Raw genomic sequence first — 17,865 nt, forward strand, 5'->3', positions numbered from 1 at the left:
GAGTTGTAATATTGTTCATGTTATTTCCATCCAATCATGATGGCTTTACCCTCTGGAGATAAAAATATTAAATGTAGTGTCATTTTAAGGGCACTTTTTATGTATTTCTTGGGGAAAAAAAACAGACCATACTTTACCCATCTTGTTTTCTTCTAAATATCCAGAGTAACGTTATTCAATATAAAATGTTTTCCAAGCCCTCTTTGCCATACTCCAGTTAACATTTTGAAGTGGGAAACAGATGTCATGTTCTGGGTTGCGAGCTGAGCGGTGCTTCCATTGATAGAACTGACAGCAACTGCAACCCCTGTCTGGTAGCCAGCCACCCTTTGACATTACATTCATCTGGGCATGCATGACTTCCTTTTGTCCTGGGATTCTCAATTAGTTTATTAACTTTAAATATATGTATATGCTTCTTTGATGAATGAAGATTCATAGAATTCTATATATAGGAACTGCTGTCCGGGTCAACCATCCCATGATTTGCCTCCGGTAATCATCAGCTGTTTGACAAGAAAAGGTTGCCCAATGTGCTCCTTCTGACAAACACACACGAACAGTAATTTGACAGATATGTATTATCTGTTGTGTGCCAAATACTATACGATAAACTAGTAATAGGAACCTATACAAGACAGAGCTTACAGTTTAGTGAGAGAGACAAATTTGTGTAGGGACGACTTCAGTACCATTTGCTCACTCATAGAATTCAGCACTGAGAATCAGCCATCTATGAACTTACTTTAACCTTTTGGAAACCTGCTTCTAGTTTGTTTTTTTCCATTCCTTGAAACTCAAGAGGGTAAATCTAATAACCTATAGCTTTTTATGTTGATTCTAAAAATTTCCTCTTCATATTTCAAGAGGTATATCCTAGTTCTGTTCTACTTGAACCAGTTAGCTCTCTCTATGTCTTATATCAGTTGATGTAATAAAAATAACATGGTTAGAGTTGTATAGCAACTTCCAAAGCATTTCTCATTTGGTTCTCATGACAATCTACAGTTACATTTTTCATAGCTAATGCTAGGGATAATACTGAAAAGGCCTTTCTGTACAACAGATTTACAGTCTCTGGAAAGACAACTCTTAATATCTTAAGTAGATATTAGTCATTTTCTTTTCCTTTAGACCAAAATTGTCTCTCTGGCAGGACGCAGTCCTTTAATATATTTAATAGGCTTCAATAGTGTTGAAATAAATAAAACCAAGAGGCTCCATATCTTGTTAGTAGATGTTTCCTGAGCTAACCACAGTTGGCTGGACCCTAGGTCCTACTGCCTGCCATGAATGGGTGTTTTACTTCCAGCTTACTGCGGCCTGCACTTGTCCCAAATACACATGCGTAAACTTCCACCCAGGCTGTCTCTAACCTCAGGGCCATTACAGCTTCTGATTTTGTGGCCTGAGACAGCTCCTAAATAATAGACACAACATCGCAGTAGCTTTTATATCTCAGGCACTTTGTATGTTTTATAAATAGTAATTGTGAACTACTTTATTTTACTGAGGGAGGAAAACAACCAGGCAGAGATAATTCTTATGTTTGCTAAAATGGCTAAGTCGACTTATTAAAAAAAAAAAAAGTTGGTTTACTGATATGCACCTGTAGTTTAGGGTCTTCATGGAGCTGTGTTACTTTTATTTTGAAGGTTTTGTTTTTTAAGGTTAAAAATAATCTGGCACTCAAAATTTATTTTGAGTTTATTTCTATTATATAAAACACACATCTACTTTATGATCTAATCTGATTAATATATCTTTTTTCAGGTCACTGAAATGATTCTAGAAATGTCTCTTGAAGTTTGGTAAGTGCATTTATTTAATTAGATGAGAAATATGAGTGATCCACTAATTTATTTAAACTGTTAAAGGATATACTTTATATAAATACAATTTTGACAGCTTTGAACATAGAAAAGTGTATTACATTTACCTTTTTTGTTATCTGTTGATAGCTGCAGAATTTTTACAAACATATTCTTATATTCATTATTCTTTTATTTTAATATGCTTTGCTCATTTTTCCAATAGTTTGGTGGTCATACAATAATGTCAGAGCAAGTGCTTTTTGGAAGAGTCCTCCCTCTACTCCCATAGAAATGAATGTAGTTTTTAAAGCACATCTTCTATTGTTGATTCAGGTAGCTATTCAAAAACCCAGAAGTGAACATAAACAGGAAACTATAATCATATTTATAGAGAAAAACCTGAAAATTGAGACTGATTTTGTTCACAGTAAGCCAGCAGGAGCACTACTAATAAAGTTCCATGAATCATGCTGCTCTTTCAAAGTGGCCTCCAAAAATGAATATTAAGAAATCATGGACTTATTTTCAAGCGGTGAATTTTAGGGGAGGCAGGTCTGCTTTGATCTAACTGATCTCTGATGTAATAATGAGTTCCCTTAACCTCTCTGCATCTCTCTGAACTTCCCCGTTAAACTTGATTTGACCAAAATTACTAGTACATATTTTACACAAATGCCACGAAAATTAACATTTTCACATCTGGTGATTTGCCAAATGTATGATAATGGGTACGTTGGGTTTAGGAATTTATTTGTCTTATTTTGATCCCTGGAACATGTTGATTTGACTTAGTAAATGATTGGCATTTATTTCTACAGCCTATTAATATATGTCAGCAAATATCAAAGGATAGTCCAGGTTATTGTGGCATATTTTGTATTAAGTTCATTCTTGCTTAAAAGTGGTATATTATGGCATAAGATTAGAAACATTTTTTATTTGACTGACTATGGAAGTAATGCTTTTGTTTAATGGGAAATAGTCTTCACGAGGTAATTAGAACCATATTTTTATAATGTTAAAAACTTCTCTTTCTATATGTTAATTTATGTCAGCTCTGTAATAGAAATTGTTTTCAAGGAAAAATTCAATTTATTCAAAGAAAAATTTTCTACATAATACCTTCTATTAAAAATAACAAAATCAGGAAAGAATTAATTAGAAAGTTAAAAATAAGGCATAAAAGAAATAACCATAATTCCATTACTGCATTTATAAACTTACTCAGAATTTTTTGAATTTTCATCTAGATTTTAAAAGCTGGTATCTTTAGAACTTCTAGGTCATTATACTGTTCAAAATTATTTTTAAATCAGGATCATTAAAAAAAATTATATATAACAGCACAGTATATTACAGAGAACATGGCTTCCAGAACAATAAGACCTAGATTTAAATCGGCTAGTTGCTAATTATGTTAATCATTGATAGATTTCTAATCACTTTTTTACTCCCTGATGAAATAAGAAGAGAATACTTTCTAAGCATATCTACTGTGATTAAATGAGATGTTCTTTCTAAAGAGTATATATACAATAGGAAACTTTCACGCAGGTATACCACATGCTAATAATGGTAATAGTTTACAAAACACTGGAAATTATTTCAGTGTTTATGGATGAATAGATTTTAGTATGCTAATATAATGAAAATACTACACAACGGTAAAAATGTTTGGATTACTTCTATTTATATAAGCACAGATGATTCTCGAAAAACAAAGTGCTCATTGGAAAAAATGATTTGCCCTGATAGCATTTATGACAAAACTAGGAATCTTCAAAATGACTTTGTTATTTAGGGACGTAAGTATACATTGTAAAAGCATAAACAAATATATTAGAATGATAAAGATGAAATCTAAAAAGTGGTTACCTTTAAGAAGCAGAAAAGGAAATAAAATTGAGGAGGTTTCATATAGGCAACAGTACAGGCAAGATTTTAATTTCTTATAGTGGTTAGAAGATACCTAACCTAATATGTTATTATAAAGAATAGTAATAGGAAAAGAGCGTAGCCCAAGACTGGACTTAAAAAATGTTAACTCACTATCTTACTGTATTCCCCCTTGTTACATAATTTCCAAAATCAGATTTAGTGATTATATAACCCAATACTTTCATATACAGGTCAACAACCATTTCTTTAAAATATCTTTAAAAATTTTTGGTTACTTCCCTTAAAGTAGCTATCCAGAAATAGAATTAGGCTAAAAGGAATGCATATTCTAATTATAATTCAACATGCTATATTGCTAATATGCATAATTTGAATATTGCTTTTTAACAAACTTATATTCCCAAAACGTATGCATGAGAATATTAGTGTTATTTTAGCTTTCTAGCACTAAAAAACAAGTATTTAAAATATTTTAATAATAGTATCATTTAAATTCACTAGTGAAATTGTTTTTTTGTTATTAATTGTACTTTCTCTATTTGTCCTTTGGGAAGTAGTAATTATTGTTTGGAACGGTCATATATGATCATAAAGAAAATAGCTCAGAGGCTTAGCAGTCTCATTCTATATTTTACAAGGAGGAAATATACTGAACTAACATATATGAGATTTAAAATTGATTTGCAATTAAGGTAAGGACTTTTATGAATGGTAAAGAGACAAATATTTTATGGGTGATAATTCTTGACTTGTATATTTTGGATTTATTGATATTCCAAAATAGACTGATATATTTTTAAGTATTTTTAAATTCAGTAGTTGGTATTTAGACTTCAGTACTAAGATATGTCTGACTTGTTGCATGGTGAAAGTACATCACATGTGTGCTATGTGGTCCTACCCTCTCAGCATCGGTTTTCTCATTTATAAAGCTGCAATATATAATAATAGATTATATAATAATGTGTAGTGATTACTCCCATTGTTCTTGCGATGATTCATATGTAATACCTAATGTGGTTTCTGGCATAGTGTAGAGAAATTGCCGTTGCCTTTATTAACAAGGAGAAGTATATATAATTTAAGGGTTCTAAAGTCCTCTAGTTGTAAACTCATTTTTGGTTATCTCAAGTTCTGCAATTAGAAGTTCCTTTCTTTGTCAGAGGGGGGCATCCATCAGACAAGGCAATTAATTAAGACGGTATTTCTGCAAGTATGTTCCTCAGAATGCAGGCTCTTTGAGGTGTTAGGAAGTAATTATGATGGTGGAATAGTGAAGGGTGGAGAGATAAGGGAAGGAGTTCTTGGTCAAGTGGGTTTCGGAGATCCTGTACCAAACAGATATCAATGGGATTCTTTACTGAAGCACTTCCCAGTCTTTTTTATAATATTCAACTTATCAGGGACTGTTTGTTTGCTTGTTTATTTTATCTAAAAAATTGAAAACTCCTTTTTCTCTGAAAACATGCTGTGGAAAATGCTGCTTTAAGACAGGCATGAGTTTATCCTCTTATTTTAGGTCCCTTCTTAGGAAGTGGCTTGAGGGAAGCAGTCAGCATACATCCGTGTAGCTCGGAGGGACTTGGGGAGCTGGCTGGATGGAAAACCAGGCTACTGGGAGCACTGGCTCATGACTTTATCTGTTTGGTATTACAGCTCATGCCCAGACCTACGATTTAGTATGGCTCTGTGTGATCAGGAGAAGACTTTCAGACAACAGAGGAAAGAAAACATAAGAGAAAGCATGAAGAAACTGTTGGGTCCAAAGAATAGTGAAGGATTGCATTCTGCACGTGATGTGAGTTGGAAACTTTTCACATTATTATACTTTAATAATAATTTAGCTTGGACAATTTCTCCAAGAATTTTACCCAAATATGGCAATTTTGAGATTGAGCATTATTCCTTTAGTTTTTTTAAGGTAGGGTAATGATTTGTCAATGAAAACTCTAAGGAAGATCATCGCAAATGATGCCCTATTTGGTAACATTTATCAGCTATAGTTTTTATTTTTATTTTATGTTTTAGAGCAGTGTTAAGTTCACAAGAAAACTGAGCAGAAAGCACAGAGAGTTCCAATATACTCCTCTCCCCGCACAACCTCCCAAGTTTATTCAGCTTCTTCAGAGAAACAGAACCCAAAGATATACACAGTAGATATGAGATTTATTATGAAGCTTGGCTCACATGGTTCTGGAGGCCAAGTAGTTCCACAATATGTCATCTGCAAGCTGAAGAACCAGGAAAGCCAGTGGTGCAGTTTAGTCTGAGACTAAGGTACACCAAGGGAGTGACTCCCAGTCAGAGACGGGGCAGTGGGGGCAAGAGGTGGACATCTTGGAGTCTGAAGGTACGAGAGCTAGGAACAACGGTGTCCAAATGCAGGAGAAAAGGGATGTCTCAGCTCAAGCACAGAGAGAGACTTGCCCGCCTTCCACCTTTTGTTCCCCTCCGGTCCTTCAAGGATGGAATGATGTGCACCCGTTGGCGTTTACTCAGTGTGCTGAGTCACATATTAATCTCTTTGGAGAACACCCTCATGAGCACCCCCAGAAAGAATGTTTTTCTAGTGATTTGAGTATCCTTTAGTCTGGTCAGGCTGATAAATAAAATTAACGATTATACTCCCTATCAACATCTCACACCAGAGTGGTACATTTGTTACCATCAATGAAAACACATTGACACATCATTATCACCCAAGACGTAGTTTACCTTAGGGCTCACTGTTGGTGGTGCGCATTCTGTGGGGTTTGGACGAAGGTGTAATGACACGCATCTACCATCATAGTATCATACACAGTAGATCACTGTCCTAAACATCCTCTGTGCTCCACCTATTTATCTCTCCTCTCCCCCTTGGCCCACTGATACTTTTGCTTTTACTGTCTCCGTAGCTTTGCCTTTTGTCAGTTTGCCTAATATCATATAGTGGGAATCATACAGTATGTAGCCTTTCCAGATAGGCTTCTTTCACTTAGTAATGTGAATTTAAGTTTCCCCCTTGTCTTTTGATGGCTTGGATAGTGAATTTTATTTTAGAACGAAATAATAGTCCATTGTCTGAATGCACCACACTTTATTTACTTATTTATATATATGTATTTTTCAAAGGCACACTTATATATGCATACAATGGTGTTTATTTTATCAATAGGAAAAGTTTAGTCTCAGATGTAAAAGGATTAAACTTACTTAATTTAAATGTAGGCTAAAATTAAACTGGAAATCATCATTCTAGAACAAGAAGAAAATGCCGTAAATCTTGTTAATAATAATGCAATTAACAAATGTAGGCAGACATGATGGAAGAAAAAAGAAAATGGTCCAAATTCTTTATGTTTTGTAGTAAAGTTAAATGATATCAAAAATTGACCAAATCGTACTTTCAATATTTGTTTATAAATATATGTGTATTTGACTTCGTAATTAGGATTATAAATCATTTCTTAATGATTTTTATAATCCTCCATATTATATATTTCTCCATAATTAGGATTATAAAAATCATTAAGATGAAGAAATGATTTATAATTCTAATTATGGAGAAATATTAGAATACACATATATTATAAACAAATATTTAAAGTATTATCCTTCAATTCTGTTTCTTTTTCTTCTCTTAAATTCCAGTAAAATATAACATGATTTGTATTCAGTCATATGTCTTTTGGCTACCTATAATCTACTTTTGGTACCTATCCATTCATTTATTTCTTCTATGTATCTATCAATCACCTATCAAATCGCTTATCTACGTTTCTCTCTCTCTCTCTCTCTCTCTCTCTCTCTCTCTCTCTCTCTCTCCCCCCCTCCCCCTCTATCTGTCCATCTTTCTATCTGAAACCTACCAAGATTAATTGCTGCAATGACGCTCATCAAATGATAATGAAGTTTCTTGTTAGTGGCATATCAGGTAATTTTTTACTTATTTTTTTATTTGAGCTTTTCTGTTAATTGAATACATCAAGTGAATATAATTTATTTTCATAAAAATAATGTTTTAATCAAATACATCAGTAAACATATATGCATAGTATACTCTTGAATTATTTATTGTAGGAATTAATTTCCTTAAATTTTTCATAAAATAATATCATAATTAATTCTTGTAGGAATTCAGGATTATTGCAAATTAAAGGCAGAATACAACTGGAAATAAGACATACATTCTGAGTAAGGGAGCCAAATGACCACGCCTGTCCCACATGTGGTTGCAGATTTCCAAATATGTTTCAGGTGTGCGTAGGGTTCAGAAGCCAACCTACTAATGCCAGAGTGGCTTGCGTTGTTATGGGAGTAGATTCTAAGTTAAGATGCTGTTTAAGGGGAATTTTTGCTTAAAGGAAACTAAGGAGAGAAGTGAAACCTTCATTTAAGTTTATGTTTTAGAAAGAGGGAGACTTCTCTTCAATCCTGCATCTACCATTTTGTTTTGTTTTGTTTTGAAGAAAGGGTCTTGCTTTGTTGCCCAGGTGGGAGTGCAGTGGTCCAGTCATAGCTCACTGCAGCATCAAACTCCTAGCCTCCCACATAGCCAGGACTATGGATGATGCCATTACACCCAGATGATTCGTGTGTGTGTGTGCATATATATATATATATATGTATAGTTTGTTTTGTTTTGTTTTTCCTAGAGGTGGGGTCTTGCTATATTGCCCAGGTTGGTCTCAAACTCCTGGGCTCAAGCAGTTCTCCCACCTCTGCCTGCCAAAGTGCTGAGATTACAAGCACAAGCCACCATGCCTGGCCAAATCCTGTATCTTGCTTGTCACTGTAATAGATCCCTGTTAGAATGTGTGGTTATCTTGTCAGGCTAATTAGTTCTTGAAAAAACTGCTTTCTCTATACATTCTTCAGAAATTTCTAGCTTCTCTGAAGCTTTTAGTGTGTGTATGCGTGTTTCTTTTAATGTAGATAACGTTTCAGTAGCAATTCTACAACTTTTTTTTTGGTCTCCATCCTTATTTGGTATTGGTATACCCTCAAAACAGAAAAATGATATTACAAATTCATTTCATTTCTAACACTGGTTATTTATTGAGGTACTGTGCTAGGTGCTAGAAAAGAATAAAGCTGAGATAGCTAGCCCTGAGGGGTTACTTTCCTTAGTGATTTTTAAAGCCTTGTTTGGAAGAATGATATTTAAGCAGACAAAACCAACGATGTGTTAAGTTCTTAATAAAGAGATGTGAACTGAGGGATATGAATAATTGCAAGAAGGTGACTCACTTTCTGTCTGCAGTAGAGATGATAGAAATTTCTTTCAGAGTTGAAGACTGTTGGCCATGCCTTGAGGTATGAGCTTGCTAGAAGAACAATTAGGAAATTCATACTTCTTTTAAGTCAAGATTGTCAACTTTGTGAGATCGTGCCTTGCAATCTCAGAGTTTCCCTGCCTAATTGCTTTCATTATTTGCAACAGTTATTTTCTTTACTGCTAACAGCTGAATATTTCCTGTTCTCCTCGCAACAGATAGTCCTGTCTCTTAACGAAAGAGAAATAAAAAGTTAGGAGATGAAGAATGCTTCATTTCTTTCTATGGAATTGACATACTCCATAACCAATGCCTGTCCTTTAACTTCCCTCCTAGTTCAATGGAGAAACTATTCCCTTTGCTTTCAAATGCAGATGGCCATCAGATACGGATCCTAAGCTCCTCTTGAGAACCCCGATGTAGCTACTATTCATATTTTCCCAGGTCACTCTTAACCCGTATTGTCAGCATCTACCTGTGGATATTTCCTATAAAAAGATAAACATGTTCTAAACTCCGATATAAAAAGAAAAAAAGAACAAAAACCATTTCTTGGATTCTGTATTCTCTCCTCCCTTCTGCTCTATTTCTCCCCTTACCTTCACAAACGTCTCCAGAATTTTCTGTACAAGCTCATTCTCTACCTCCTTTAGTCAGGAGTACTACTAAACGCACAGGATCTTGTTCTCGCCCTAGCTTACCTAACCTTGCAGCTGCAAATGACACGCCTCCTTACGCTTTGAAACATCGTCTGCCCTTCACTTACTACCTCTTCGTGATCTTCGTCATGCCTTTTTGGTGTCCTTTACCAGCTCTTCATCATCTGAGCATTTCTTAAATATAGTAGTTCTTCAAGTCATAGTCCTAAGTCCTCTTTATCTCCATTCTATTTTCTATTTTTTTTTTTTTTTGGAGATAGGGTTTTGCTTTGTCATCCAGGATAGAATGTAGTGGCACCATCTTGGCTCATTGCAGCCTCGACTTCCCAGGTTTAAGTGATCCTCCTGCCTCAGCCTGCCAAGTGCTGGGATTACAGGTGCATGCTACCATGCTGCATGAGAAATACACTTTTCTAGGCAATTGGGATTTAAATCTAGGATTCTCAGCAGGGTGTGGTGGCTCTCACCTGTAATCTCAGCATTTTGGGAGGCCGAAGCAGGAGGATCAAGACAAGCCTGGCCAACATGGTGAAAACCCATCTCTACAAAAAATACAAAAAAATTAGGCGTGGTGGTACACACCTGTGGTCCCAGCTACCTAGAAGGCTGAGGCAGGAGGATCGCTTGAACCTGTGAAGTAGGGGCTGCAGTGAGCCAAGATGGTACCACTGTACTCCAGCCTGGGCGACAAAGTGAGACCTTGTCTCAAACGACAACGACAAAAAGCAATTTCTCTCTGGCTTATGATGTCACCTAACATCTGTGTGCTAAGGACTTTCACATGTAGATCAACAACTTAGAACCTCTCTTCTGAGCTTCAGATCTAAATATCTACACTCACTTGACTTCTTTACATCTCACACTCTGCCTGTCTAAAGCTGAGCACCAAGTCTTGTCTTTATGCCTTGTATAGAGAGGACTTACATATGTTTCTGTATTGAGACGACTTGTACTTGTCTCCCTCTTCCCACTTTCTGTTTGCAATGAATTCAGAGTGAACGTTTCAAAACAGAAATCAAATTCCACCCATGCCAAGCTTAAAATTCTTCCACTGCTCTTCAACTCTTAGCTGCACAGATTCTTTCTAGCTTCGTTTTTGACAGTTTATCCTGAATTCCCACACCCCCTCCCAGTAAGTACTTCTTACTTCTGTCTCTAAAGAAACTTTTCCCAGCTGGAGGTCTCCAGTATGGTGGTGCTTCTCACTCCAATGGGCTTCCCCTGTACAACCCCCCTCTCTACTTCCCCTGTACAACCCCGCTCTCCACTTCACCCGTAGAACCCCGCTCTCCACTTCCCCTGTACAACCCCGCTCTTTACTTCCCCTGTACAACCCCGCTCTCCACTTCCCCTGTACAACCCCGCTCTCCACTTCCCCTGTACAACCCCGCTCTCCACTTCACCCGTACAACCCCGCTCTCCACTTCACCCGTACAACCCCGCTCTCCACTTCCCCTGTACAACCCCGCTCTCCACTTCCCCTGTACAACCCCGCTCTCCACTTCACCCGTACAACCCCGCTCTCCACTTCCCCTGTACAACCCCGCTCTCCACTTCCCCTGTACAACCCCGCTCTCCACTTCCCCTGTACAACCCCGCTCTCCACTTCCCCTGTACAACCCCGCTCTCCACTTCACCCGTACAACCCCGCTCTCCACTTCCCCTGTACAACCCCGCTCTCCACTTCCCCTGTACAACCCCGCTCTCCACTTCACCCGTACAAACCCGCTCTCCACTTCACCCGTACAACCCCGCTCTCCACTTCAACTGCTTCATAGCTAACACTCTCCCATTCTTCAATCAGCACAGCTTTAATCAGGCAGTTTCTTCTGAGACTCTTCCAGATCATCTCCTCCCTCCTTTCCCCTTGGTCTAAGTTAGTTCTCTCAGTTGTACTCTCTTAGGGCACATATGCACATTCTTTCCTCAGCATTTAGCATGGTTGGTACTTTAAAAATTTCTTGTAAAAATATTTATTTGGTGACTGTTTTCTCCATTAGAATTTAAGTTTTATGAGGACCAGGGCAATATCTGTGTTATTCATCTCTGTATTCCAAACACCTAGCATAGCTCCTAGTATGGTCGATCCTTGGTGAATATTTTGTTCTGTGAGTCAGGGTACAAATTAGGCATTGCCTGCATGGAGGAAATTTGCTAAAGGGAGAGAGATCATGGTTCTGAAACAGGAGCACCAGTATCAGGTTGCCAGGGAGACACCAGTTAAGGAGGAGATTTTGATGAGATCTTGGCTTAGACTCTTGAGTTAGAAATTTATGTAGGACACATTGGTTGGCATTTTTTCTTAGGTTCTTCTTTTCCAAAAATAAGTTTCTGCTGCCACCTCTAGTCACTCCTCCTTTTGTGGAAAGGATTAGTAAGTCTTCCTGGGAAAATATGACTTTGCCTAATATTCATATAATGACAGTATAATAAGTTTTCTGCAACAGATGGGGAATGAGGTAATTAATTATGCTTTTTCTCTGGGCTGTCCTTCAAAAAACATGAAATTCGTGTGTTTGGAAGTCATTTCTAGAATGAAAACTTTTGTTGTTGCTTTTTTGGTTTCAGTCTGCGCTGTTTTCTCTTGGCAGAAATAATCAGCTTAGAAGTTATCAGCACCACCCGTTCCCATAACAAAAGTCACATTTTTCTATTTTTATGTTACTTCTTGGATCTCTTAGCTTTCCACATCCTTTGCTTCCTGTCAGGGCCTTCACTTTCTGTTTAGTACTGGCCACTTGGCCTCTCTGAGGTACGGAAGAGTGGGCTGTTGTGGCAGTTTGTGCAATGAACAAGAACAGCATCCAGGCTGGAACTCAATGTTGAATGGAGTATTTAATGGATTTGGGCACATTGCTTGCCCTTTGCGCTTCACTTGTAAAATGATGATAAGGTCTCCTGCTGGGGTAAGGAGATGAGTACGAACGCCCGTAAAGCATCCAGCGAAATGTATAGCGGCACGTCATGGTGACTCAGTAAAGCAGTCATATTACACATGTCCTCGGGCGCCACCGTTCTGTGGCATAGCAGGCATGGTCACTAATTGTTCCATTTACTACAGCCTTACTTTTAAATTAGTTTTTCTGCCTGTGTAATGAACTAGTCAAATAGTTACTGTTTTCTACAATCTAACGGTTTATTCTCTTAAATACTAAAAACTTTTTAAAAAATAGTCATTTTGATTATGTAGATAGAAATCTTTCTTAAATGTGTAGTTTCTTGCTGAGACTGAACCCATCCGGGCATTCTCAGGCCTGCTTCCTTCGCGTCCAGCTGCCGTTTTTCTGTGCCCCGGGTTGGCTGCTTGAAGTGATGTCTTCACACTTCCCTTTTCTCTTTCAACTGTGTTGCTCTGGAATTCACATCTGATAAGCAAACCTGCTGTTAGAACAGTGTCTCTAATTAATATAATTTCTTTATGAGAAGAGGGCTGAGATGTTTTTCTGGGGACAAGATATATGACTTTGTGTATAAGGATTTTTGATGTATTTTGATGGTTCAGAGGCCACTCTTTTACATTTATTTTCTTGTTCTAAAATAGTTTTTGGTCAGATGAAGTTTTCAGATTACAGTTGTGTCTGTGAAGTGAAATGCTACTATCCAGTCTCTGTGTCCCCTAAACACTAGCTATAACTTAACAAGGTTGGTCGGGGGGAGTAAAATCTGGAAGTAGAATAGTAAAGAGAAATGAAAGAAGAAAAGATTCTTCTTGTCATTCTTTTTCCATCAGAGTGTAAAAGAGATAATCTTTCTTCTTAAGGAAGACTATAAAGACCGTACCTCAGTTTAAACAAACAGACAGCTTTGGATGAAAACAGAAGTACAACAGGGACCTTAAGTAATTAATTCTGAGTGCCACTTGTCATATAAGTTAAGTGAAAGACTAGAGATAGAGACGTCATCTAGTCAGGGAGGGAGAGACAGAGCAAGACGGTTTCTGAAGGAGATAAGAGCAGCCAACCTCGAGTTGTCAATAAGCATGGCCATTCCTGTGTTTCTGCTGTTTCCTTCATCGAGAATATTTTTCCACCTTCATTCTGACAATGGCACTTTGTACTATCAATCTTTATTCCTCTTTTACATGGTCAAGGTCAAAGGCAGGCAGTGAAGGGCTCCCTTTAGTGATGTATAGAAAGATGGACTGAGCAGGCCTGGGTTTCCAAGGGTCAGGTTTCAGGAATCAAGAGGTGAAGCTGAAGTTTCCTTATCTGAATAAGTGGTGGGATATAAACAGGCAAAGAATAAAACAGTTGGAAACTGGTCTCACTGGTCTAGAGAGCTACATATCTAAGAGGCCCAGACTGAACTCAGTAAGGTGGTGCACCCTGAGGGGGCCTGGAGCCCTTGACTGCTGAGAAAAATAAGCTGTTAGGGAAACCGGGTCAGGGAGAGGCAAGCAAATGCCCACACATCAGGAGCAATGGAGTGGCATATAAGAAAAGGTGCTACATGTACACTATGGAATACTATGCAGCCATAAAAAACGATGAGTTTATGTCCTTCATAGGGACATGGATCAATCTGGAAACCATCATCCTCAGAAGCAAACTGACACAAAAACAGGAAAAACAAACACCACATGTTCTCACTCATAGGTAGGTGTTGAAGAATGAGAACACATGGACACAGGGAGGGGAGCATCACACACTAGGTCTGTTGCAGGGGAATAAGGGAGGGACTGCAGGGGGTAGGGAGGTTGGGGAGGGGTAACATGGGGAGAAATGCCAGATATAGGTGATGGGGGGGATGGAGGCAGCAAACCACATGGCCATGTGTGTACCTATGCAACAATCCTGCATGTTTTGCACAAGTACCCCAGAACCTGAAGTGCAGTAAAAAAAATATATATATATAAAAGAAAAGTAAAGGTGCTAGATTTCCTGCTGAGGTTGTTGCTTACTTTCAATAAGCAGATTATCTTACCATTAGAATGTGCGCTCAGCGGCCCATCTTGCAGATTTGGGCTTGCCAGTCTCCACGTTGGTATGAGATAATTCATCACAATAAATCGCTTTCCGCATGTCCACCCATCCTGTTGGTTCTGTTTCTCCGAAGAACCCTGACTAATACAGGAGCCAAGGAGAGACATGTTCTAACGTACTTGTCTATGAAAAACAAAAATATTCTTGAGTACTTCAGAATTTTCTTTTGAAAGGGAGGCAGTAATGTCAGTAAGCTTATCAGGATAAGTAAATCAAAACACAGGGTTTTTGGTAAATGAAAATTCATTTCCCGTAATCATATGAAAGAAGTATGGGAAATATTTGTTGACATCATTTATACGTAAATACTAGCGAACCCCAAACCTTCTCAGCAACACTTGTTTGATTCTCTTTGTATTAGAATCATGACTAATAGCCGAACCTTATAACTTCCGTGTTATTTCTTTGAACATTATTTCAGAATGAGCAAGGCTATTAAATCTCCAAATGTGGGCTTTGTTTATCGTGTAAAATTTTCCAATATTATTTGAAGTGAAACATAATTTGAAATACAGTTTGACTAAACATCAATGGCTTCGCTCCATAAAGGTTACCCCTTTCTTTCTGAGCAATGACAAAGAGGAAAGAGCAAGGAATTTTGGTGGCAGTCATATCTCAGTTCAAATCCTGGTTGTACTACTTATTAGGTATCTATGGACAAGGTGTCTGCACTCCTCACTTGAAAAATGAAACAATGACTTCCTTTTGAGAGTTGGGAAGATTAAATGAAATAAATTGTATCAAAGGGTCCATGAGAGAGTGCAAGGCACACAATATGTTCTTAATAAATCTAATTTTCCATTCTTTTTATAGTTCATAGTTAGAATTTTATAGTTTTATTATTCATGTTTCTATAGATGTTATGGAATCTACAATGTTACTAGTGGCTAAAAGCTTCAAGATCAATATTTTTATATATTAGTATATCAATATCAATATTTTTATATATCAATATATCAAGATCAATATTTTTATATATCAATATATCAAGATCAATATTTTTATATATCAATATATCAAGATCAATATTTTTATACATAGGTAAACCGAGCCCACAGAGGATTTTCTTGGCCTTGGGACGCAGAGTTAGTTGGGGAAAAGTAGGAGCTGTTTGTTTTGAGAGACAAAGTGGAGCTTCATGAAATAATAGCTTTGTTATATGATAGATCCAGCTGTGACTCCAAATACCACTTTCTAGCTTTGAGATATTGGAAAAAATGTCTCTGTGTGTGTGTTTAAAATGCTTTATTTTTAAAAATGGGGTTATTGGCCCCATGCGGTGGCTCATGCTTGTAATCCCAGCACTTTGGAAGGCTGAGGTTGATGGATCCCTTGAGTTCAGGAGTTTGAGACCAGCCTGGGCAACATGGAAAAACCCTGTCTCTATTCCACTACACTCCAGCCTGAGTGACAGAGAGAGACTCCAGCTTGGGGGACAGAGAGAGACCTTGTCTCAAAAACAAAACAAACTAACAAAAAAAGGTGTAATAATATGTACTGATATGTTACGAAAATTAGATGATATAATGTAAATGCAAGCTCAACAAATGAAGGTAATTATAATCTGATTATTCAACTTTACGTACAAATATCTGACATTTTCCTTCCCCTGATGACAACAGAAGTATCTGAATTAACACCCTTACCTGAAAACCTCCTGTAGAGTTACTTCAAAGCAATAATGAGAACAGTAGGTTCCCTAACACATGAATTCCAGTTTAATAGGAGGCTGTTTCCAGAAAATTCCAAGCAACATACAATGAGCATCTTCAGTATGTGTTGTGCTGTTGGCATTTGAAGAAGGACATCTGGGAAGTTGTTTTCTTAGGATTAGAGAAGCTTTTATGTTCATTTCCCCAGTTTTTCTTATTAAATCTTCTGCTGAATAACAGTGCAGGCTATTTGCGGTGTGTTGAAGTCAACGGTATAATGTTACTAAGAACTTTTTTCCTCTATTCTAAACTACCTGATTTGTATTGGGTTGGTTATTTTTAATAATACAGTGCTACAATTAACCGTACCTACAGACTCAGAGGCCCCCAAAGAGGTTTTGAAGATGAACAACCTTCTGCGTCCTGCAGTATCAACCTTGAAACTGTTTTTCCTTAATGCGCTTCATAATCCTGTCTTCCCAACTCCCTGGTACACTCCTGCTACAATACTAATTTGGTTCCCAAATCTCATACCCTTTCCTGCTTATGACTGTCTTCGTCTGAACCTTAGGCCCAGAACTGAGCACACGGCAATGTTAAATGTTTGCTCTTATTATTATTATTGTCGTTTGTTATTTTACTGCCTGTAAACTCAACCCCCTTTCAAGGCTGAATTCAAATCCCTCCCCTTCCTTCTAATTTCATACCTAGCTTCCTTACAACTGCTGTTGCACCTAGTACTTTATTTTACTCTATTCACCCTCTCTATAACGTACTTTAGTTTCCTATCTTAGCTTTAATTCCCCCTCCAGACAAGCTTTTAAGGACTTACATATTTTACTTTATTTACAATTTTAAAATCTGTTTGAGAGCATGGTGTTTATGCGAACCTATATACATCAAAATAAAGATACACACACGCACACACACACACGCACACACACACACACGCGCGCGCACACACGCACGCACACACGCGCGCGCACACACGCGCACGCACACACGCGCACGCACACACATGCAGACACACGCAGACACGCGCACACGCGCGTGCACACACACGCACACACACACGCACACACACACACACACACACACAGGTTCAAAGCTATTTAGATCCTTCCATTGCACTGCACAACCTCATTATGAGGTTTCCAGTTTGCATGTAGCTTGATGCCTAATGTTTTTTGATTTGAGACCAGTTGTTAGAGAACAGATTTAGGTGAGGAATTTAGTCGTAGGTGTTCTGCTATCCACTGCTCTAACTCTAATAAGATCCAGCCTCTGCAGATTTCTCTTTCTCAATTTAAAGCATAAATATTTGCTATTATTATTATTATTATATTGCCTATATACTCAACCCCCTTTCAAGGCTTAATTCAAATCCTTCCTCTTTGTCTAAATTCATATCTGGCTTCCTTACAACTACTATATCTTACGACTACAATCTGTTTGGTCCTTCTGGTTGTAAAATAATCACCCCACGAATATATGTATACATCATATTGGTAAGTGGCCACTCAGGGTTCAGGTTCCAATACTTGAAACATAATATATTCATGTTGTATATTCAGCATTTCTTTTCTTTTCTTTCTTTTTTT

The 17,865-nt window shown here is 37.5% G+C and overlaps 1 protein-coding gene across 3 annotated transcripts in view; it reads left to right on the forward strand.

Annotated features, from left to right (window-relative positions):
- Positions 1-17,865, forward strand: part of PLA2G4A (phospholipase A2 group IVA) — a 160,386-nt gene that overhangs the window by 69,767 nt on the left and 72,754 nt on the right. For all 3 annotated transcript variants that reach the window (XM_002760284.7, XM_078355134.1, XM_078355133.1), the window contains 2 exons: positions 1,774-1,811; positions 5,370-5,511. In XM_002760284.7, the coding sequence (XP_002760330.1) occupies positions 1,774-1,811; positions 5,370-5,511 (180 nt within the window). The remainder of the gene's footprint in view (positions 1-1,773; positions 1,812-5,369; positions 5,512-17,865) is intronic.

Source organism: Callithrix jacchus, chromosome 18, assembly GCF_049354715.1.
Source record: "Callithrix jacchus isolate 240 chromosome 18, calJac240_pri, whole genome shotgun sequence".
Classification (NCBI taxonomy): Eukaryota; Metazoa; Chordata; class Mammalia; order Primates; family Cebidae; genus Callithrix; species Callithrix jacchus.